The 23,895-nt window shown below is 42.2% G+C and overlaps 1 protein-coding gene across 2 annotated transcripts in view; it reads left to right on the plus strand.

Annotated features, from left to right (window-relative positions):
• Positions 1–13,935: 13,935 nt before the first annotated feature.
• The window catches only part of LOC117448316 (cGMP-inhibited 3',5'-cyclic phosphodiesterase 3A-like), an 80,430-nt gene continuing 70,470 nt past the window's right edge, over positions 13,936–23,895 (plus strand). For both annotated transcript variants that reach the window (XM_034085561.1, XM_034085562.1), the window contains exon 1: positions 13,936–14,853. In XM_034085561.1, coding sequence (XP_033941452.1) covers positions 13,936–14,853 — 918 coding nt within the window. The remainder of the gene's footprint in view (positions 14,854–23,895) is intronic.

Here is a 23,895-nt window from a genome sequence, read left to right on the forward strand (position 1 = left end):
TTGAATGAACCTGGCTTTCTCAACTTGCATTACCAGCAGCTGTTATATGAGCCAGGACCAGAGCAGGAGAAGGAGCTGATGCATGCTCAAAAGGTCTTGTATTTGTAGCAGCAGAGTTTGCCATTCCCTATACAAGCTAATTGTGTTTTCTTTTATTTATCCTGTATTAATACAGGCTATGTAAGCTGAGCACACATTTTATTTGACAGCAGTGGCGTGGTTACAAGTGGGAGTTAATGTCAAAAGAACAGGCAGGCACAAATGATAGTATGGAGAGATTATTTAGTTACAGAAGAGTACATGTTTTGATTCTAGGTGGCTTTGTAGATGACTCCATGACATCAGCACATTACAGTCAGAGCTCCCCCTCCTACATAACTTCTCTCCTTGGCTCCTGAAACATCAGAGCAGAGAGTTAAGTATGGAGCAGAGATCCAAAGATGATGAGATATAAAATTGCAATTTCCCGACTGGGACTTTTTAGATAAATAAATAACAGTGTTTATTACGTCTCTCATTGAGGGAAGACCAACCAACCTTAGTGTTTAAAATGCAGTGGTGTGAGTGTTGTAATTGTTTCCAGGCGTGACCCTGAGAGTGAATGGTAAACTGGATCTCAGGGCTACATGTGGAGACAGCATCATGTCTATAACATAAAATCCCCATGACACAGAGAAACTCTTTCAATTATCCTTTTCATACAATTCAAAGTTGAAACTGCTTGTGTTTTTCAACGGGAAAATAATAACCGCACATTATGTAAGTTTACCAACAAGGTAGTCTATATCAAAGGTAAACCTAGGTTATATTTTGAGACCCTCTCATTATCCAAACTTACAATGAGGAACCCTCTTGTCTTTTAATGTTTAGCTTTGACTCTCTTTAGCTCTAAGTATCATGTATGGAATTCCGTCAGAGAGGTCAAAGGTGAATGTCAGCCATGAAGCAGTAAGGGTATCAGCCTCCAGTTTAAAGCAGGGGTAAGTTGCACATAAGTGTTTTTGAAATCATAATCATACCATGTCTCCATATTCTTATTGATATGGGGAAATGCATTAATGTTGCATTTGTTGCCAATAAAAGAAAACGTACAGTGCTTAATGAATTGAACAGTAGCACAGTTCAAAAATAGTATCACCTGTATATCTGTTAGATACCTCGTGTGGGCTGTAAACAAGACAGGAATAAGCACTCTTAAATCTTAAAGGTCCCATGTCATGCTTTTTCGGTTATTACCCGTCCCCTTGTGTGTTATGAAGGTTTTTATTCATGTAAACGGTTTGCAAAGTCACAAACCCTCAAAGTACACCCTGTAGCGAGTACAACTCTTAACACAGAAAATACCTGTCTGTGCTGCCCCAGAACGCCTCGTTGGAGATCTCTCTTTTTCTTCCTGAGTACAGTGAGGTGCCCATACCCAAATGGACCAATCCGTGGAGCCGTTACATTACGTCCGTGGATTGGTCAACAGGAAGTGAGAAAAAAGACACACACACACACACACACACACACACACACACACACACACACACACACACACACACACACACACACACACACACACACACACACACACACACACACACACACTCAATCTTTTCTCGGCTGCAGCTCCGCCGATTTCTCCTCCCTGAGACGGCGGGACGCGGCGAGGCACACACAAACTCCCAGCCAGGCTGCGGGTGTGTGTGTGTGTGTGTTCGGGCTGGGTTTCGCTGTGTCTCGCTGTCTCGCAGACAGCCACTGGGCTCACAGGGAGGGAGGGGGGGGGGCAGGAGCTCCAACAAGCCGTTTAGGACAGAGAGTGAATACACATACTGTACAGAGATGCTGTATGAGAAACCAATGTGAGTTTGGAAAATTGCACAATATAAATCTATTCTAGTAGACCTCAACAATGGAATTATGATCAGTAGAAATGGCCATGACATGGGACCTTTACACTTTGGACACTATATGAAGCTGCAGGATATGGTTCATGGAGAGAAGTCAACTACTGCTTCTAAGGAGTCTCTTTAAGAGTCATATCCAATCATTAACTTAGTGCCTTTATTTGTCAATGGAGGGGAATCCAGCAACCATGGTGCTGTGCTTTGTAACAGATAGCAAAGAGGAAGTCTGATGTTTACAGCGTTGTTGACAATGCATCATTGTTAGTGACTCTCTATGTTAATCATTTTAATACATAAAAGGTTTTGCTCGTTATAGTTCTCATGATTGGAAAACATTTACCTCATTGCTTCCTGTTTTCCATCCAATGAATGTCTCAGGACATTTGCCAATGCATTGCCAAAGCAAGCAAGCAAGCACAATGAAGAGCTGGAAATGAACATGAGACGCAGTCTAACTTCCAGTTGATGGATGGGCATTGACCTCCTGCCCTTTCTTCCTGGGTATTATAAATCCTGGGTGTGTACATGCTTAATACCTGTGTGTGTGTGTGTGTGTGTGTGTGTGTGTGTGTGTGTGTGTGTGTGTGTGTGTGTGTGTGTGTGTGTGTGTGTGTGTGTGTGTGTGTGTGTGTGTGTGTGTGTGTGTGTGTGTGTGTGTGTGTGTGTGTGTGTGTGTGTGTGTGTGTGGTCTAGCATTACTATACTTGTGGGGACCTACATCTGTTTACATGGTCACGTGTGGGGACTGGCTTCCCTTATGGGGACAAATTGGAGGTCCCCATAAGGGGAATCATTCATTTTAGGGTGAAGACTTGGTTAGGTTTAGGATTAGGATTAGGGTTAGGGTAAGGTTAAGGGTTAGGGTTAGGTTAAGGGTTAGGGTTAGGCATGTGTTGGTTATGGTTAAGGTTAGGATAAGTCTCCAGGAAATGCATGTAAGTCAATGTAATGTCCCCTGAAGTGATGTATACATGGTGTGTGTGTGTGTGTGTGTGTGTGTGTGTGTGTGTGTGTGTGTGTGTGTGTGTGTGTGTGTGTGTGTGTGTGTGTGTGTGTGTGTGTGTGTGTGTGTGTGTGTGTGTGTGTGTGTGTGTGTGTGTGTGTGTGTGTGTGTGTGTGTGTGTGGTAAAGCTTACCTTAGTTCCTCCCAAGGTCACTGGATGACATCACATAATGTCAGTGTCTCGTACACAGCGCACTACAGCAAGAGCTCCTGCTTCTATCCAGCCAAGGAAACTTGAAAATACTGAGTATATTCTTCCCAGATGGTGTGCATGCTGTATCAGCCAAACATGATGTGCATGTGCCGTCAGCTGCACATACAAACAAACATGAAATGCTCTCATACATATGCAAATATGGCTGGAGGCTTGGTTTGTCAGACACACTCACACTCATGACTACTTGCTCATACATTTATCTACGGGCATACGTTTCCTGAACAGACTTAATCTTGGGATTCCTGAGCTGTTAGTGAGTCTGCAGGCTTATCTGGCCACTGAGGCCAACATCAGAGCACAAGGAGCACTTTTCTCCTGCACCGGAGGAATAACAAGCTGTGCTGGCTTGTCTTGCCCAGTCTGTCTGTCGGAGAGCTCCAGTCTCTGGCTTTTACCACTTGGACCACGTTTAGGCCCGCTCCCCAGGGAGCAGAGTGCGGGCTGCAGGGAAACTCCAACACGCATACATGTAGGTCTGAGCACCAGGAAGCACAGACAGGAAATGATCTAGGCCTTTGGAAGTCATTAAGCCCTTAATCTGATACCGCAGGGATGGGACACACTTCAGCAGCTCCCATCGCTCTCTGCTCTGGATATTTTATTCAGTCTTTCCAGATAATTTTTCAGTTTGCAATTTATTTTTCGCTGCGCAGTAGACTGTTTTTATTTGATTTGATTTCTCATGTCTAAATGATTAAATCCATTAATGTGTTTTATTTAAATATTTTAAAATCCATCGTGTCATGGCAAATCAGCTAAGTAGGATCTTGTCACCAACATACTTACAACAAAGGAATCATTGTTTTATAATTAATTGTATAATTTTGATGAAATAGATATTTTTGAAAGGAACTCAGACATTGTGTAAGATTTTTTTGTTGTTGAATAATTCCACTTATCTCTTTTTGGTTGTTTTGTGTGACAACAATGTTAGTCGTATCCTGTTAAGTCGCTGTACGACACATCCCCCATGCACATCTAGCTGGTGGGATAGAGGGAAAAATAGTACAGTGCACAAGTAAGGCGAAAGGGGGTGTTTAAATGTTTAAACATATGCCATTTTAGCACTTTAATTATTGAACACTCCCAGTGAGCCGTGAATAACTTGTGCATAATGCAGGCCCAGGGAAATGTTTCAGCTCTATATATTCTGAAAGATGTGGCTCATGTCCGAACTCAGTGTAGCACTCATTAAGGTTTCCTGAAGGAGAAAAATAAGCAGTCAGGGGTTTGTGGCGTCACAGGGTTTGAAAGTCAGCTAACTGTTTTGTCAACATGAAAACAAATTCCTGGAGAAGATGGCCTTGACTTAAAACTGCCTCCTAGCTCAGTGGATACACTTGTAAATGTGTTGGAGCGCATAAAGAGACACGCCAGCACAGATTACAGAAAACACAAGAGGCTCCTGATGACATTAGTGTCCTTTGGTTCAACCCAGAACACAGAGAAATACTCACTGCCTGTGATGGTGTAGTTTGAAAACGCTCTTTAGTGTAACATTATAGCATTTCATTTCATGATAACTTTATTATTTCAGCTCAACATGTGAACTCCTTATTTTCAATCACCATTTAAATCGAAATCACGATATACCAGTGTAGATGATAGCAGTAGAATTACAAAACGTACATGTTAATATTAAATATGATATTATTGTGTAAAATGATCCAGCAAATAATAAATATAGGCTTTTGAACAGACATGATTTCTGACTCTCTCTCCAGCCCAATAACTTGTATTTTAAGTTGAATTAATTGCCGAAAAAGAGACAAAACACACAGAAAACCTAGTAAGGGGTTAATTGGACTGATAGCATTATTTATTATATATATATTTATTTCTATTGGTATTATTTTGGCCATGATCCTTGTCTAGTGAAAATCTGATATCGTGACAACTCTAAATTCAACAGTAACATATGTCTCTGCTGGCTTTGCCTTTAAAGGGTAACGGGATGTGTTGGTACAGAGAGGCTGTGCATGCACCGCTCTTATAAACACTCCTGACACCAGTTCATGCTCAGTGTATCCCGGGGGACACATGCCTTCTGTAAATTGAACCAAATCTATTTTGCTCTAAACAAAAGTCCGACAAAAGCTTATCATCCAGTCACGGGAAAAGGCAAAGAATACAGCTTTTTCAAGAAGTTGTTTTTTTCTAATTTTATGCCTTCATAAAATCTAGGGTTTTTCCGTCAATTAAACACACGTCCTCTCTCTGTGCCAACTCTGAACCTCTGTGCAAACAACGTCGGGCAGATAAATCCCTAATACCAACAAAAGCCCTGCATTTAGAGATGAATCCAGTCAAATGCTTTTGCTGAGCTGCTGCTAACTGATGGTATTATATCTCTGTCAATTTCCATGGTAATCTGGTAATATATTAAGGTGCCGAGTGATTTACTTACTGAGAGAAAGTGACTTGACAGGTGAACATGAAGAAAACTGATGTATGCAAAACTAAGGGGGGATAAAGTTCTTCAACAAACACAAGGAGTATTTCAATTGTCACTGACAGATGTTTGGCATTTTAGCCAAAATGTCTCCCTCGAGGTCTTTCCTTGGCAGCACCCTGAGTGGTTAAGATGAAAGAAAATACAAAAATGGAACAATTGCATCTAAAAAAAAAAGTAAAGTTTGCAGTTTTACCCATGGAGGATGTATTAAATACACATTCGAAGTTGATTAAAAGAGAGCTAAAGTATTGGCTGTAATGTGTGTATTTATTTAAACAAGGACCACGCATACAAATACATTATTCTCAGAAGAGATGATTTATGCCAGATTTAAGGTAATAGCTCATTTCCATCTGCAGTCTCTATACAGGTACATAACACTAAAAACATTGCATATTATCTATCACGCAAACAATTATATAACAAGATTAAAGTTCAGGTCAATCAAATAGTGCATAGTACAGTTAAAATATAATATTACAATATAATTCAAATAGATAAACTCTGATTACAGTGTAATTAATGTTGGCATGACTGGCTCTTTCCTCCCTTCATTCCACCTCCACAGCACATCTGGATTTGCAAATCTCCTTATTAATTTGTTTTACTGCTTGGGTCAGGCTTTCACTTATGAATGACATGATGTTTTATATCATGCTTAATCTATCTGCATGGATCTCTGAATCTATTACAGGGTATTAAGTTATTATCGGATAAGAGGTATTTCATTCCTGTGTTATGAGGTATATAATTAATAGCCTTTAACAATTCCATCGTGTTAACACTTAACTTATAGCACATATTGTACTCGGCAGGATCATGTGCGATTTTTCCCTCATGTTTACAACTCTCAGGCTTAACCAAATGACAACTGTAAGCTGTTAGAGAGGTTCTCTCATTTTTGTCAGTTTACTTAAGACAGTCTTTCCTATATTAAATGACGTCAAACAGCCACTGAGAAGACTAAGTAGGGCTTTTTAAAGCCTGTTGCCGTCTACAAGACTGTCCTCACGCAATTCTTAATGGGATATTTTGAGGCCCTCCTCCCTAGTTGATGAACGGAAAAAAATTAAGGGGACGAGACGCTTTATATTCTCAATTTAAGAGGCAAAAACGTTTCCTTAAAAGTCTCTGTTCTGTGTATCAAGCATGTAGGTGTTTCCCATAAAATGTTATTGATAGAGACGGAACCAGAGTGGAGAGTGAGAGTTTGTAAAAGGAGGCCTAAATCTGCCTGCTTCCTCTTGAGGGATCACACACTTCAGAGATCACTTCCTCCTCTTCTGATCCAGGATCAGCCTGACGTGTGCCGGCGCCGCGCTCTGTGATGGCAACCAGGACACACGGTACAAACAGCGAGGGATTCATGGCAGCTTAAAAGCCTCTGTCCCAAATATAAGTTACAGAAAAAACAGAAACAGGGAAAGGAGCTGTCAGAATCTAGAGATGAAGACCAGCCATGTGAGATGCGATCTGATTGGACGGAGGCAGGATGAGGCAGAAGGTGCTGCTGATGCTTCTGGAGGACAGGAAGTCTGCCGTGGTGTCCTGTCTTCTCTCCGTCTCTCCCTCTGTTTACGTGCCAGTCTTCTGTGTGCCAACTCTTCATAGCTCAGCCAACATCGACAAGTGATTCAGAAAAACTGACTTTTGTGAATGTCTGAAGTTTGGAGAATTTGGCCACAGGAGAGGAAAGTTGCTCTGCGTGCTTCAGTGAAAGCTCGCAGCTGTTGGCTGGTTTGAGTGGTACCCTAAATTGTTCCGTAGGTTTTCCTCCGTGTTTGTGTCTGGCATTTGGTAGACCAATAGTGTGTACTTCAGATTCCTCTCAAGTCCTCCCTAAGCAGCCAGACACATTTTCCAATAGCATATTTACACCGAAGGAGAATAAAGTGGTCTGCCAGCCTGCAATGTCACTGAATTATTACATACAGTATTTGGTATCTGAGTTTTTCTCTCCTAATACTAATTCTGAACTCACAGCCAATACAGATCACAGATACAAGTTTAGCCTTGGGGTTTTATTAACCAGTATTCACTTTTTCCACTAAGCAGTAACAGCTGCCCGTTGCTGCCTGAAAGGACACACATGAGAGTGAACTGAAGCAGTAGAGTTGACGTATGATCCCCCTTGATTATTGTAGCTGCTTTAACAATATTGCTAAAGACGGTTTACAAGACTCTTGTTAGTCTGGGATTTTACCATATCAAGAGAAAAAGAAAACTCTAAAATGTAACATTTATGTTTAACAGATCTCAGAACATCTACCAATTGTGTTGGGTCACGACGAAGTAAAAATGTGGATCAACAGATCAAAGCCTAAACTAAATCAGGCTTGTTTTTTTATCCTCAGTCATTTCAAGCTTAAACATTTAGAACAGGCCGACTTCATCTTCATCTTCGACTTCATCTAGTAGCTCGGAGAGAGTTTCAACAGTAATGGGATTTTGTCATCGCATTAAAGCCCTTGTGATCTTTCAGTGAAAGGAAAATCAACAGAACACGGTGTCTCGCCTGAGGTTTGTCCCAGGTAATTAGTTACTTAAACATACAGAACAAGGCCGCATGTTGCAGTCAATAAGGATCTGTTTGATTGTTGTTTGTGATTATGCTTTTGGAAAAGGTTGGCCATTACCTTCAGCCTTTTTCCTGACTGGAAAGTTGCCGTGAGGCACTTTACCCATGACCCCCTGTTTCCCTAACAAGTGAATAGAGCCTAAGGATCTGTTTCTGGGCCTGAGCTCCCGGCAGCATTCCTCATGTTTAGGAAAACATGTAAACTGACGTCGAAAAAATAAAAGTGAGCAGTCAGCTCCCTTGGCCTTTCTCGCCCAGAAGCCCATATGAAAGCTGACTTTTGTGTGCTGGACAACTCTCATACAAGGTGGACGGCCGGTGTTTTCCCTGGCATGTCTTGAACAAACACAGACCAATTGCACTGGGCTGCCTGGTGTGTCAAGCCATGATCTACAGTTTTGTTTTGCATTATTTGAGAAGGCTCAGGAAGTTAATCTATACTCCCCAGAACAAGAGAGACAGAGATATATAATACAAGTTCCTGCAGTTTCCCTGTGTTAGCATAAATCCCAGGCTCAAGCTGATATCCAGTGTCTAAGACAAGCAGCAGGTCCCACGCCAGCTAGCTGCCACATGGTCTGAGCGAGCTGCTTTGAAAACTCTGATATGAAATATTCAAAACTCACACATGCAACTTTCCTAACTCCCCTGAATATATGCAATCAAATGTGTGGCTCCTTTCCCACTCAAACCTTGGAATTGCATTATTCATCTGAGGCAGTGTTTCAACTTTCTCTTTCTTTGCCCGCAGTGCTCCCACTCACACCAGTGAATTAAGTCCCTGTCTTCTAATTCAATCCCAATATTCTTCCCCGTCATTCTCCAAAAACTGAGCCCTGCCAGTGTGCACATGTTCTGTCTGTATATGAATAACACATTACAACATGTACAACATTACGCTCATTTTCATCCAACAACTAGATTGTGTTACTACAAAGTGAAAATGTGGTTCTCTTAAATGTCAACAGATCAAAGCCTAAACAAAATTGGGCTTGTTTTTTATCTTGACTGTCATTTCAAGCTAAAACACTCATCTAGTTTCTTTGAAAGAGTTTCAACAGTAATGGGAAAACAGATTACGCTCATTTTCAGGTTCATACTTGTATTTTGGGTTTCTTGTTTACATGCTTCAATGTTCAAGAAACACATTATTTTTCTCCATCACCTTTGCAAAATCATCATTCTCAAATTGTGGCGGGGAGAGGGAGAGAGTTATATTTTAATGAGCATTTAATGTGACATAGAAAGAGGATACAAATCAAATATTAACAGCTTGTTGAAACTCATGTTTTCTGACTGGGGCAAAACACTGGGTTGTCTTGTCTCACATGTGGTGTTTCGGTAGGCACTCCAGATACCCACATGTACTGTATGTGAACACGCACAGAGACAGTAAGGTTATTAAGATATATCCCCTTAGAGTAAATGTAACACCACCACAAAGTAAAAATACTACTATAGCCTACAAGTTAAGGCCTGCAACCCTTGTTCAAACCTCAATTTGTAATGTTAGATAAATGCAGTATATGTTCCTCGACAATGTTATGGTGTAGACTAAAACACGGTGCCATTGATTGATTTCTTGGATAGTTTCTACAAATCCATTTTGTATTTAAAGTCTGTTAAAGACCTCACCGTTTACTGTTTGCTGTTCTGTTAATCCTACCTAGAGCTGCCAGAAGAATTTAATTAGTCTTGGTTTTGTTCAGAGATTATGTCCCACTGGTAGAATGTGATTTCTGAGGAAATATTCAGGCGGTGACACTTTCTCTGCCATGAAAATGAGCAAAACCAAAACAACTATTGGCAGTCCCAGTCTCTTGTATTGGCATCAGCTTTCAAACATCAACGCGATTAACCCCTATGTGTGTTTGTGTTGGTTTGCATGTTCTGTACTGTGAGACACCTGTTTTGGTGTGACATTTTACGACACTTCTTCTAGGTATGTTACAGTCTGTCATGCCTCGAGAGTCGGCAGCTTTATTTACCAACTAACACAGGGGGAAGGTAGCGACAACCTTTTCTCATCAAGCAGGGGAATATTTCCATTAATAACTCAACTGGAGATCATTTTCTCTTGAGTAATTATATTTTGAAATATTGGATATACAGTAGGACAAGGTCATGCTAGTCCACACATTTGAAAAGCTGATGGGAACATGAAATGTTTGGCAAGTGTGTTCAAAGACAGACAAATCTATCTTTTATAGATCACATCATTGTTGTGTTTGTCATTTAACTAGAGGGTAATTAGAGTTTCTGACAACAGTGGGTAATTCTCATCATCTTTATCTTGAGTAAATGGATATAGGATTTGTAAAAGTGTTACTAGACATCTAAATCCTAAAGCTCTCTTGTGCCAATGACTCACTGGATTGTACAAATTGGAAAATTGATGGGAACATTTCTCAAATGTTGAAACCACTGACCCAGGCTCATCCATAATGCAGCCGACTCTGATGTAGGTTCCTGCTCCATCTGTGTCCTGATTGAGTAAGACAAGATAGCACAGACTAACTACAGTTTGGGAAACAACGTCAGGTCAGATCCGTGTTTCTGAAGAGAAGGGAAGCTTGTTGACTCCTCCTGGTTTGCATTTGGCCTGTGTGTGCGTGTGCGTGTGCGTGTGTGTGTGTGTGTGTGTGTGTGTGCGTGTGTGTGTGTGTGTGTGTGTGTGTGTGTGTGTGTGTGTGTGTGTGTGTGTGTGTGTGTGTGTGTGTGTCTGGTGTGTGTGTCTGGTGTCCACAGCACCTCAGTGGAAACTTGGCCATGAGCCGACCGTTGCCCATGAGGGCTGGTAAACACGCTGCGATGGAGTGTCAAACACAATGTAAACTTGTTTCCATCACTCCATTCAGCCGCTCGCTCTTCTTCTTCGCTTCGTTTCCTTGGTCTTTGAACTCTAAAGCATCCTGTGTTTTATGTGTAATCATGTACAGATAATCCACATTTGGTAGCTCATGTGCTTCATTACAATTCCTGACAAGTGGGATTGAACCGACAGCTGTTATTGTTGAGTTACATTAAAGATAACTGAAAGTCATTACAACCAGATTTTTCTGAAATGTAATTTCGTGTGAGGCCGGTCATCTGTTCATGTTCCTATGAGATCATTTAGAGCATGTACAGTGAGCGGTGGATCACTGGTAAACAACTGTGTAGCACGTTCACACGTCCTGAGTATGTATACATCATATCTGTCACCCGCAGTCCCAGAGGCCAGTGAGGGTCTGAGCGAGGTCACATCAGATCACTGCCCCCCATGCTACACCCAAATCAGATGTCTGATGAATTGCTCCTCATAAAAAGATTCCTCTTTCACAGTGGACCGTGACACAGCCAAATAGGGTAAGATGGTTACGTGAGCATTCCTCAGTTGTTACCATTCTGACGGGTAATTCAGAAAGGCCTCGAGGCGGGTTTGTCGATACAACCTGTGCCCAATGATCTTGCCCGTGGCTGCTGTAACTGTGGTTTTTGGTTTTCATCTGAACCAGAAAGTGATGCTTTTCATACAAGAAAATGCAAGTTATGCTGGGTGTCATTCCTCCTGACAGTTTTCAGGGAAAAAAGGACAGCTGTTTTGGCTTTTCATAGCTGATCCAGATATTCCACATCTGGCATAACTGTAATTTTACTCTTGTTTTCCAGCCTTTAAAATATTATAACCTGCGTCATTCCATATCACCGTACCACACACAGATAAAGTTATTTTGAACAACCTTTTGCCCCTGACATGATGAATTCGCCTCTAAAATATAAAAAGGAACACCAATGTCACAACATTAGTGCACGAGTGTCCTACAAGAAAAATGAATACCTGCATATTCCAGTTTTCTGGCTTCAACTCCTCTCGCCTTTATCTTGCTCTTATCTTCTGTTTGTAAGAAGAGAATGTTTCTGTTCCTGTCACCCCTTAAATAAACCATTCAGATGAAGCAGTCTTGTTTCAACTGTTCCAAAGAAAAGTTACAAATGTGGGTTTTGATAAGGTGAAAAAAACTGATGTTGTCGCAACAATCTGCTCGCACTTGGAGCCGACAGCTGTCCTGTGTGATACACTGCATTGAAAGGGGCTGTCTGGCACTCAGTGAGCATGTGCTGAGAGGTGACGGACAGGACCTGGCCTCCTCCTGCTCCTATCGCTCCCTGTTAGCACTTCTCCTCCTCCTATACTTCCCGCTAATCACAACTGACAAGGGGTCCACAGGACTCTGTCTACACACACTGATAGAGAGAGTGCTGAGCTGTCTGGGAAAGAGCACAGGTAGAGACAGGGGGAAAAAGACTACTAAATAGGCTGCTTCTCAGTTTTGAAGGCTGCAGGATTTGCATGAATTAATGAAGGACATGAGGTTGCAAGAGCATGGCATGACAGAGCATTGTCAATTAGAACGCTCTGACTTCATGTGGATGCTGTGAGAAGACCAGATGTTGAAAAGCTTCAGGGGTAAATGTATACAAATATGTACGAGAGAGGGTTGAGAAGTATACGTCATATTCTTAGTGTGTGCATCAGCAAACATGTGCTTGCTTAGATGTTTATATATGTGCGAAGGTGTGATCCCAGGAGAGCTTTACATCTGAGGGTACACACGTGCGCCTCCTGGACTGAGCACACACTTTCTTATGCACACGGAAGACCTGCATGCTGAAACATTGATGGAGACCTTCCACTGTGACGCAACACGTCATCAGTGACACTTAAAGTACGATGAATATTTCAATGACCTGGTGCAGTGGGGACATTAGGAGTCAAGCTGGAGGGCCACCACAGGACTATTCTGAACATTTCACAGCAACACTTTGTGTGTGAAGAGGTAACCTTTTTCTGATCAACATCTAAAACATTGCTACCTCAAGAGGTGTCGATAAAACCACACATCAAAAGGGCACCAATTGAGATAACAAATGGCTTGAAATGTAGGTCAACCATATTTGTATAGAAAAACTGGTTTTGCTGCTGTATTAAAAAAAACAATAATTCATTTTTTTATGATGTAAGACCCAGAAGAGATAACACATCTAAACATAATTCAGATCTAATTAGGACAATGCCTGCTGGGCTGAATGCTGAGATACGATTTGGGGGGCTCACTGCTGCTGTAATCTTGCTCCCTGTGTGAAGTGGGAACTCGGAGGTGTGAATGAGCTGAGAGCTGGTTGGAGAGCTGGTGACAAACACTCCGGATTTGCCCCACAAAACGCAGAGCAGTAACCTGACGGACACTCGCTTAAACTGTTTAAATTCCTGAGCAGCGTATCCTCGAAAGTAGCAGGGGAGCCCCTACTGTTTCACGAGAGACCGGGAAGTGCTCAAACAATGGACACGGGGAGCGCGTTTTGTCGCTGAGTGTTCACGGAACGGGACTGATGTTTTGCAAAGACTGCTGCTGCTGCTGCACGGAAGGGGCCGTGGAGCCACAAAGCGAGGAGAAGGAGAACTCAAAGGGAAGACACGTCAATAAGCAGGGCAAAGCAGCACGCGTGTGTGCAGAGAAGCAATGCCCAAGATCTGAATAACATCTGAGTAACTCTGTCATTCAGGATCCTTTTATGCTGTTTCGAGCACAAGTTTCTCCACCCGCACCTGGATAAACAAAGGGAATGCGTTCAGTGGCAGCCCATCTCCATGCGTAACTGGAGACGCATGGGCGCGTATTCGCTGTACTTTTTCATTATGCGTACAATAAATGATGTTTGTTTTGTCACCTACTCATGTCCTGTCCCATGACCACACTGCTATAGATGCAATATAGACTTCCTCATACTTCATATCTGCCATGAGTGATGGCGATGCCTGCAGAATCTGACAGTACCGGTGCGCAGAGTAGCACTCGTGAAAAAAGCTTCAGCGCACCGGATAGCAATGGTTATGTGAAAACATGTGTCATCCCACTGTGCCGTGACCGAGATTACGAGTCGTGGGTGAGGCTAATGTTCACAAAAATATGGAGTTCCCAGAGACTCCGGCGTGCGGTGTGTGTGGGGTCGTTTTTGGTTTTTCTCGCTCTGCTGGTCAAATGTGCAGACTGGAAAGCTGAAGCCAGCAGCAGCAGCGCTGACAACACACTCTCGCGTTCATCGTCCCCCCTTCACTTCGTCTCAGGCTGCGCGGCGGAGCTGTTGCAAACTTGCTGGAGTGTTGTTTCCCCACTGGTTACCCTCGTGTGTGCCTTCTTCTGGGTCGGTGTCTACTTAATCCGCTGCGGAGTGCTCATCCAGAGCGCCCTCTCCTTTCTAACCTTGTGCCACCTGGGCGAAGCAGCGGCGTGGTCTCTCGTGGACGGGACAGATGAGCAGCTGTTTTCATTCACGACAGCAGCCGTGGTCGTGCTCTTCTGCGTGGCCACCGGTGCACTCATGGTAGCACGGCTGAATCAGGGCATATCGTTGATATTTTTCCTCAGCTTTGTCAGGACTATCTCACTCTTTTCGCTGCAAAAAGTTCGGTCCACTTGGAGACCGTACGTAGCGTACCTGGTTGGAGTGCTGGGCATCCTGCTGGCGAGGTATGCTGACAAGCTCCTTCCCAACCAAGGGAGACACAAGGAGGGCTGCGCCCCCGTGACTGGAGCCAGGGAAGAGATCCCTGTATTTAAAAGGTGCAGGAGGTCCAGTTCTGTGATAGCCTCAGAGATGGCACACAGTCAGTCCAACAGTAAGTCACATCGCCGGACCTCTCTGCCATGCATCCAGAGGGACCAGGTAAGAAGTTTCTGTCCCAGACAACTTTTCTATTTTTGCCTTGTTTTCTGCTTACAATGACCAGATTTGTGTTTTTGGGAAACGGAGGAAAGGAGGGAGAAGGGATATAGCAAAACCAATCATACAAAATGGCCTTGTTTATTATTATTATAACAATTATTATTACCATTATTTTTATTATGATTATTTATTAAAAACATATTTTTATTTTTATCATTATTATTAATATCATTACTGTACATACATATTTGATTGAGGATTACAGAGGTGTATTTTTGTATTTCTTGTATGTGTAGTATAACACACCACCACAACATCAATAATAGGCTAATAATTGTAATAATAATGAAAATACAATATTATTACTTGGATCATAATCATTTAAAAAAGTAGTAGTTGTGGATTTTATTTTTATTTTCTCTTGTTGTATTACAGTACGTGTTTACATGGCATGCCTCTGTGTTACACTACAGTGCGGATAAGACATGTTTCTTTGATCTTTGCTCAGTTGTTGTTGCTCAGATCGTCTTTGGACTGATATCATGTGATAGTATGTGGATCCACTTACAGCCATTGGCTGGCAATAAAGGAATTGCAACCATTTATAATATTTTATTTTCTGTTTTAACATATCTCTGCATAATGCTTCATTATCTTTGTATGTTATGTTACGTTATCTTCTTCTAAAGTTATGAATTATTCCACATGTCTGAAATGTTCCTATGAAAAGCTCCATCAGTCCGAGTTGATGATTTATTAATGCAAATGTAACAGTATAATTGCAAGTGTAGCTCTTTTCTTAAAATAAAATTCCAAATTTGGTATTTAGTTGCTGAAGGGATGCTATTTTGGAAACAGCTTTCAAGTGCTGATGAGAAAGGGAAGCTGAGGACACGATGTCGATGATTCATCTCATCCCTAATTATTTATGTCAAACATTCTCCCCGGATGATCTCTAAGCCACCGCCACAAAACTGACAGATGCATTATTATCTCATGTCCTGGACTTTGAAACCACTTGCTCCTCATCCTTTATCGGGGATTGCCGTCCGTAAACTCCTGGAATGTAGCAGCTCTGCTTTAAACCTCCTCTCGTTCTAAAACACATGCATACCTTTGTTGAAAGGAGATGGGGGGCTTCACTCAAGCAGACTTATCAGCTCCTCGGCCCTCCTTATGGAAAATCAATGAGCATGCTGAGCATGTGGATGGGAAACAGATTTCTGCAGTGATCAAAGCTCTCGTTGTGACCTGTGAGTGCGGTGAGGTTGTGAGATGAGAGGCTGCTCTGTCGGCCGGCCACTTGAAAGATGCCCTCAGCTCTCAGGCTAGTTAGCGTTGTAGTGGGCTTGTTTGTTTGTCTTTGTGGTGACAGTCACACACTCCTGCATACACACATCGGATATGAAAAGACTCTTAGATACTTTACAGTTTACATTTTATTCTGATTATGTTTGATGTCTCAGCTGAAGCTAATCCAAGTGTCAATCATTATTAGTTTAATGTGAAGTAGTTTCCAGCAGAAAGGGAGTGAGGATGTATCATTTTTTTTTGGATGAGCTGGAAGATGCTTGCATATTCATTGAATACTTGCTGTACGGTCATAAACAAGGATGTGCACTGATGGCATATTATTTTAAACTCTGCTGTGTTTAAAAGTACTATGATGCAAATGATGGAGAGAATGTCATATACATATTATACAAAGACAATTGAATTATTATACATTGTCGTTTATATACATTTTCCATTAAGGTTATACCTTTTATCTCTAATCTCATATTCATATCATAAGAAACAAGAAGAAAACTGTATAGCTAAAAAACAGTGTTTCCATTTTGGTAATCGTGAACATTACCAGGTTTTTAATCAACAAACCAAAGATGTTCTTTGCTGTTGCAGAAGATGAATGTCAGATGAATTCAGACTCCATAACTCTAGGGGATTTAATATGGAGTTTCTCAGAGAACAATGAAAACAGCCCTAAAAGCAAGTAAACAACTGTCATTGATGCAACTACGGCACTTAACACATTTTTCTGCTTCCAATTTATTTTCTTATAATCATATCCCAATTAAAGCTGAGCAGAATGGAACAACAAGATGAACACAACAGAGAATATATTGTAAAGATGGGTAACATGTAAGACTTCTCTGCCTCTGCTCTGTCACCTCAGCCAGGCTGGAGCCCTCTGCTGAGAGATGATCTCTATTACACGCTTCTGTTGTGGGGTAAAGACAGCAGTGCTCAAACTGTCTTCATAGTATGTGAAAATAAGAATATAATAGATTTTCTGTAAGGAAACCTGAGTGAGCTACCAACCGCTCTCATCTCTAAGCAGTTGAGCTTTCATGGCCTGTCTGTAATTGAGACACACATGGTGGACATATGCCGTCTTAACCGTGTCTTGTCTGTCTGGTCTGTAATGTGTAAACACGTCCATGCTGACCCTCTCTCGTCATCACCTCGCTCACACAGGGCTCTGGCCTCCCTGGGGGGGGGGGGGGGGGGGTCAGACCCATGTTGGGGGCCACGGTAACAGCAGAGACGGTAGGCAGCAACAAGTGTCTAACTGCCTCTCCCTGGGAGACGAAATGACTGCATGACAATAACAAGGCCTAAAGAGGCTACATGATGTTGTTACACTTCTGTACCCTTGCCGTGTTCAGCAGAGTTATTATGTTTAAAGGAAGCTGTAAGAGCACCATAACAAGGAGTAGATTTGCACTTTGTTAAAGTGACAATGTTTGCATTAGTGCCGTGCGTCTGAAGTGTTTGAAGAATGGTGTGAGGTTGAAGAAGGGATTACGGCTTATAGGCCTACTTAACTTTGTTTTCTTTCAGGAATCGTTTCTCACAGACCTTAGAGTCTTATATAAATGCTCTTCAGATTGATAGGCACTGTGTAAAAACAGTTTATTCAGAAAATAAATAAAGCGAAGAGCTATCCCTCTGACTCTTCTTCCTCAGAAGCCTCAAAGCTGCCATGTTGCCTTCGCCGCTCTGCCCAAGCCATGCTCCGAGGCGATTTGTGGATTTAATAAACAGCCATTTTCCCTCCTTTTGATTAGAAAATTGTCTGCCAGCATCTATCAGCTCACTCAGTAGATGCATTTCGTCCTTCCCATCATGAGCGTAATAAAAGAAGGTCATTATCAGCTGATCTGATAGCGGTTAGCGGGGGCCTTTGCGGGATAGTGCTCCTTCTTGGGTTAATACAAAACGACAGGCCGGTCTACTGTGTTTCAGCTGGGAATATTGAACTGGAGGAAGAGGTGTGGACTTGTGGCGAGGAAACCAGTCTGCCATGTTGCCAGCTCTTATCCAATGTTGTTAACTAATCTTACCTGAGCTGCAAAGTCTGAGCAGGGCTGGCTGGCCAGGAAGGGGAGTGGACTTTAGCAAAACACTGCTTTTCAGACTTTTCTCTTTAGGAGGCGTTGGAAGCCCCTCCCTTTTCTGTCAGTAACTCCATCCCTCTCCGCGGTGCTCTGCTCTCTGTCCTCTCACTGACACCAACACAAATATTATCCCAACCAGAGGAGGAAATTCTTTCTTAACTTGGATGATAAAGATATTCTTGAAATGTATGGTAATGACTTCCTGTGGAATGGGATACAAACACAATTACTGTTGCTGTTGTAAATGTTTCCTGTTACTCTATTTTTGCTGCACCATCCATAATTGAATTGTGTTCTGGATGGAGGAGGTTGTTGATAGCCTGTAGGGAAGTGATTTACCACTGGGCCACTACGCTCTCTCATTCCAACAGCTTGTTTGTATTCTAAACACATCGCCTCTTGGGATATCATTTTTTTAAAACTTTTTTGTAACTGGACTTGCCTTGGTTTGGAAAGGGTTTCATTGAAAACATTACTCTGCGTTAGGAAAGGTAGCTGATACCAGCATGGAGTTGTGTGACTTGTGATTGGTCGATCCACTTCACACTTACAATCCCCATTCAGTCCTGTTGTATGAAATCAAAAGTAGGTCATTCGAGGTTTTGTTGAGTACCAGGCAAAACTGCAGGCTCACTCGTACGCTCCTGCAAGGTGGAGGGGTCTTGGTCTTACTGATTCAGCGTAACAACTTTAAGCGTGCCGAAGCTTGAGCTCCAGATTTGTTTGTGTACTGTAGTACCTCTACCACGTTGTTGATTATGCAGCGTGAAGCCACATTGCACTGGGATTTGGTCTGTGGCATAAACAAGCGCTTCATGCCACATTTTTTGTCTCTCCAAAAAGACAGGAGTGCGTCGATGGCTAGTTTCCAGATGTTTAAAGAATGATTTGGGATTTTCTTTCATAGTTTAGGCAATTTACTTCCTTATGATTACATTGCTTTCACCAACTAAAATGATACGATCTGTTTACTAGGCAACATCACTCTAACAAAGGGCACCTAAAATGGTGGTAAAAATAGGTACTCTGTAAACGGCATTCACAACAACAATAACAACAAAAGTCTTACTGTATGTTGAATAAATATGAAGATACACCTAGTGGCGGATTTAAGTAGCTTAATCTAAGCATAAAGACTACTGTATAAACAGGGAGAAACAGCATGCTGGCTCTGTTATAATATAAACATTACCATGATATAGCAACTAGTCGTTATGCTAAGTAAAGACAATCAGCTGCTGTCTGTAGCTTTATATTATAATGACAGTGTAATCGCTGACTGCCTTATTATTTCCACATCTGAACTTTTTGTATTGACTTTCTGTTTTATTTGATCCAAGGAATCAACTGTGTAGGAAAAATCTTGGTATTACCGATTGTTACAACGGAAAAAAGTACGAAACTAAGACCCTCGAACATAGCAGGAAGTTTTAATAAACGGAATTATCCTTTAAACTCTACATTACATTGCTCACCCATCTGTGTCCAATTCCTGCATTAACTTCATTTACAGCAACGAGAGTAGCTCACATCCTAGATGTTGCCCTGAGCCTCTGATCTCTTAAGCCAACCCTACCAGAGGTCCAGGATGAAGGTGAGTGCCTCCCCTCGCTCTCCTCCCCCCTGGCACCACCAAGATCTGGCTCCCCACTGATTACCAGGAAATTATGGAAGGACGTCTGTGAGTGAATTTAAACGCGTGTGTGTGTGTGTGTGTGTGTGTGTGTGTGTGTGTGTGTGTGTGTGTGTGTGTGTGTGTGTGTGTGTGTGTGTGTGTGTGTGTGTTGCCAGCAGCTTGATGGCTGCCAGCTGCTGCAGGCTTAGAGGTTGAATCCGCTCGTAGAAACACGGAGGGCCTCAAACCACAGACACAACCCAACGCAGCTGGAAGTGCTAGACAGGCACAGGCCTCCAGTCCTGAGACACGGCACACATATTAACACCTCGAGATCCTCACTCATATTCGAAAAGAACAGCAGAAGCTGAAGCGAATAATTTTCTTCTCTTGTATATGAGGAAGGGTATATTACATGCTGTACTTTCTTCTCCTGCTGTCTTTTCTAGAATGAGGCAATTATGTCACTCAAGTTGTCTGTGTTCCCAAAAGAGACAATTTCAGTGGAGGTGAACAGAATGTTCCTGGCACAAATGTGTGTGTGTGTGTGTGTGTGTGTGTGTGTGTGTGTGTGTGTGTGTGTGTGTGTGTGTGTGTGTGTGTGTGTGTGTGTGTGTGTGTGTGTGTGTGTGTGTGTGTGTGTGTGTGTGTGTGTGTGTGTGTGTGTGTGTGTGCATACGTGTGCGTGTGTGCGGAGAGAGGAAAACAATGTGTGTTTGTGAAGACCTAGAGCATTTGCATATGTGGATGTGTTGGGTTAAGTGTGAATAGGACTGGGGTTTCTTTTGAAAAGTTTCCCTACTGTGGCCATATGATGATTGATGCATTTTTTTGGCAAAACGCAGGCGGGATACCTAATGCATCAGAACATGCTACAAGTAATATAAATCACATTTTATAAAATGTTTAAAAACAAATAGTAATATTCAGCACTCTCAAAGTAACCATGTTCAGATAGAAGGTATGCAAACGCATTATAAAACTACACAGAAACGACATATCTGGACAAACAACCTTCACAGACAGCGAGTGTAGGAAATGAGTGCAAAGGGTAGCGTCTTCAGTGGCAGAGTATCTCAGCAGAAGTGGTAGTAGAAGTTGTGTTTGTCGTGCAGCTCAGGAGGAGGTCTGTCACACTGTTCTCCCCCGCTGATCTGACTCTGTCTGGGGTTTTTCATTTTCACTAGTTTCTGGAACATCTTGAAGAGGTTGTTTGAAACAATGCGTCTTTGGCTTGTTTTAAAAATGAATAGTTGTATACTTAAATGGGTACATCTCATACTTGATATGTGGTATATATTAATATTGTTGTCTGCCAAATCCCCCTTTCTATTAAGCAAATAAGTCTCACATCTAATGTTTTCACACGAACAGTCACGTGCAAGAGGGTACACCTCAAATACAGTCGAACATTTTATTATTAACAGGAAACATCTGATACAAAATGTACTCAACTTTTAATTAATCACATGTTTTGCTAAATCTCACTACATTTAGGTGTAGCTCAAAAAGGACTGAAGTTGTATTTCCACCTCTTTGTGAAGAATTGATGTTTGCAATGTTGAGGCAATGTTTTTGCTCTTTAAAGGATGGGCAGTTTAATGGGGGCTTGTACATATCCGGTAGGAGGGCACATCACTTTAGGGAACTGAACGCAGCACGTTCAGCTTTCATCTTTATTTATCCTCCTGAAGGGCCTTTTCAATCACACGAGGAGCCCACCTTTTAGACAGTGATCCCTTACATGAGGGGACATTCCTGTGCCTGCCCCGGCGCTAAATGAGCTGGAATGTGCAGGTTGAGCAGAGCCTGAAGGACGGGCCTGTGGGCGCTCTGCTCGGCCCTCCCCTTCCCGCACGCCCTGACCTGAGCCAACACCACCATCCTGGGCTGTCACCAGGTGTGCAGCTGGCCTCTGCCGAATGAATAGACACTCTCACATCGCCCCGGGGAAGTGTGTGCGCGAGCGTGTATGTGTGCATGTTTGTGAGAGGGAGTAGAAGCGGAGAGAGGAGGGAAGAGTGGTGCAAGATGTAAATAACTGCAGTCAGTTTAATTAGTGAAAAACAAATGGAAGAAACAACTGTTATTTTATTTTCGCAATTTCCTGCCTCCGAGTGTTCGCATGCACATTTTGGACAGAAGGATCTCTCTGGCTATTGTGTCTCAACTAGTAACACCGTTTCACCGTTCATTTAACAAGCAGGAACATTCTGAACCTCACTGACTGGTGTCGTCCAATAAATCCAAAGATGTTGATTAATAATATATTTGAGCAGTTCACTGCCTAGTTTGTTACTCATGGCTACAACTGGATAGGATATTGCATAATAAACTTCATGCAGCAAACATTTTTCCGTAAACATTATGACTTTTTCATTTCGCAACAGGACTTTCATTCATTTTCAGTAACAGATATAAACGATTAAGATGTTTTTGTATCTTTCCCTTGGGGGGAAAGTATCATTCCAACAAACAAAAACTGCTTTGCTTATAAAAGTTATACAGAAGTACAAGTTTTATCTCCAAATTTAACTTACAGTATCAAAAACAACAGAAGGTATGACCCTGAGTTATACAAAGTAAATATGTGTAGTTCATAGACATTTGAGAAGCATGTTAATTCTTATCAAGCTCAAACTCATTTTATAACTAACTTTATACCGTAAGCCTTTTAATCTGTAACAATGCATTACATTTCATAAACTTTCTCAACTCATAATCTGTTTAGTAACTAGTGGACCTCAATTAAACACAGTGTAGTAAAGAGTGTGATATCCCCCTGTCAGCAGGCTGCATGTCTGTGTAGCTCGATGGCGTGGTGCGAGGAGAAGTGTTATTGTAACCTCTGCCTGGTGAGCACCCCCGTCCCTCACTGGCTCGCCGTGAGTCTGTCTGTCCCTGCAGCCAACAAGGCTTCTGCTGTTCCCCGCTCAATGCCATGTTTTACTCTCTAAATATGTTGGAGAAAAGATCTGTCTGTACATCTGTCCATCAGTTGGGTTAGTTCCCCCCTTGAAGCAGCGAGAGTCTTAGGGTTTGGGTTAGGGCTGTTTCTGAGCGGTCACTTCCAATTAGTCAGATATTAAAAGTGTAAATTATAGTTTTAGTGCTTTGCCGCATTTGCTTAATGGTAAACCTTGTCTGTATGATAAGGATTTTTATGGACATACCATGTTCGAACAGTTAACAATGGAGTTGTGTTTTTACCATGTTGGTCAGTTTCCTGAATCCACTCAAACTAAAACGCTAATGGCTGACTTAAGGACATTTGTTCAAAAAAAAAAAAACGTAATGGGCAAAGAAGTAATTCAAAAGAAGCAACTTTTACAGCCAATTGGTCCGTGGTTCTGTTGTTTCCTATTCATCTGTTTTTGTGAGCATCATTCCTTGAAGAAACACGTGTATTGAAGTGTGCTCATTGTCACTGATGTGGGACACAAAAGAAAAGTCTTGATTCACTTTTGTTCCTTTTAATATGCTTAGCACAATGAATGTAAAACTTTTATTATTTATTTTTCAAAGTGAATGCCATCTCAAATTGATATCCACTTGTCGGGTGCATGGTGAGGACAAGACATCCAGAGGGCCTCAAGATGTTCCCACACTTGCAAGAGTTCACCTACAGACTGTATTGTTGAGTTTGGAAGCGCGAGTTTCTGCTCAGTTGTTAGAGAATTGGTAAGACGAAGGCGTGCTCTCGAGCGTGTCCTCGGTCCGTCGTCCAAAAACCATGCTTAGGCCGTTGGCTCTCCGTCTGTGAGGAGTATGATAAAGTAGTGAAGCCCTCCAATAAGACTTTTCTATACACTGTAACCACCTGCCCATACACGCACACGCACAAGCACACGCACACACACACCATGCAGTCTGGTAAGCCAAGGTGTCATTGATTTGTTGATGCTTTGCTCTGCATTGCCTGGAGACACTAAACGATGTCAGGGCTGACGTGTTCTTGTGTAGGTGACATCCGTTTATACTCGGCCACAATCGATGGCTGAACAGCGTGTACTTCTGTCCATGTGT

Source organism: Pseudochaenichthys georgianus, chromosome 6, assembly GCF_902827115.2.
Source record: "Pseudochaenichthys georgianus chromosome 6, fPseGeo1.2, whole genome shotgun sequence".
Taxonomy (NCBI): Eukaryota; Metazoa; Chordata; class Actinopteri; order Perciformes; family Channichthyidae; genus Pseudochaenichthys; species Pseudochaenichthys georgianus.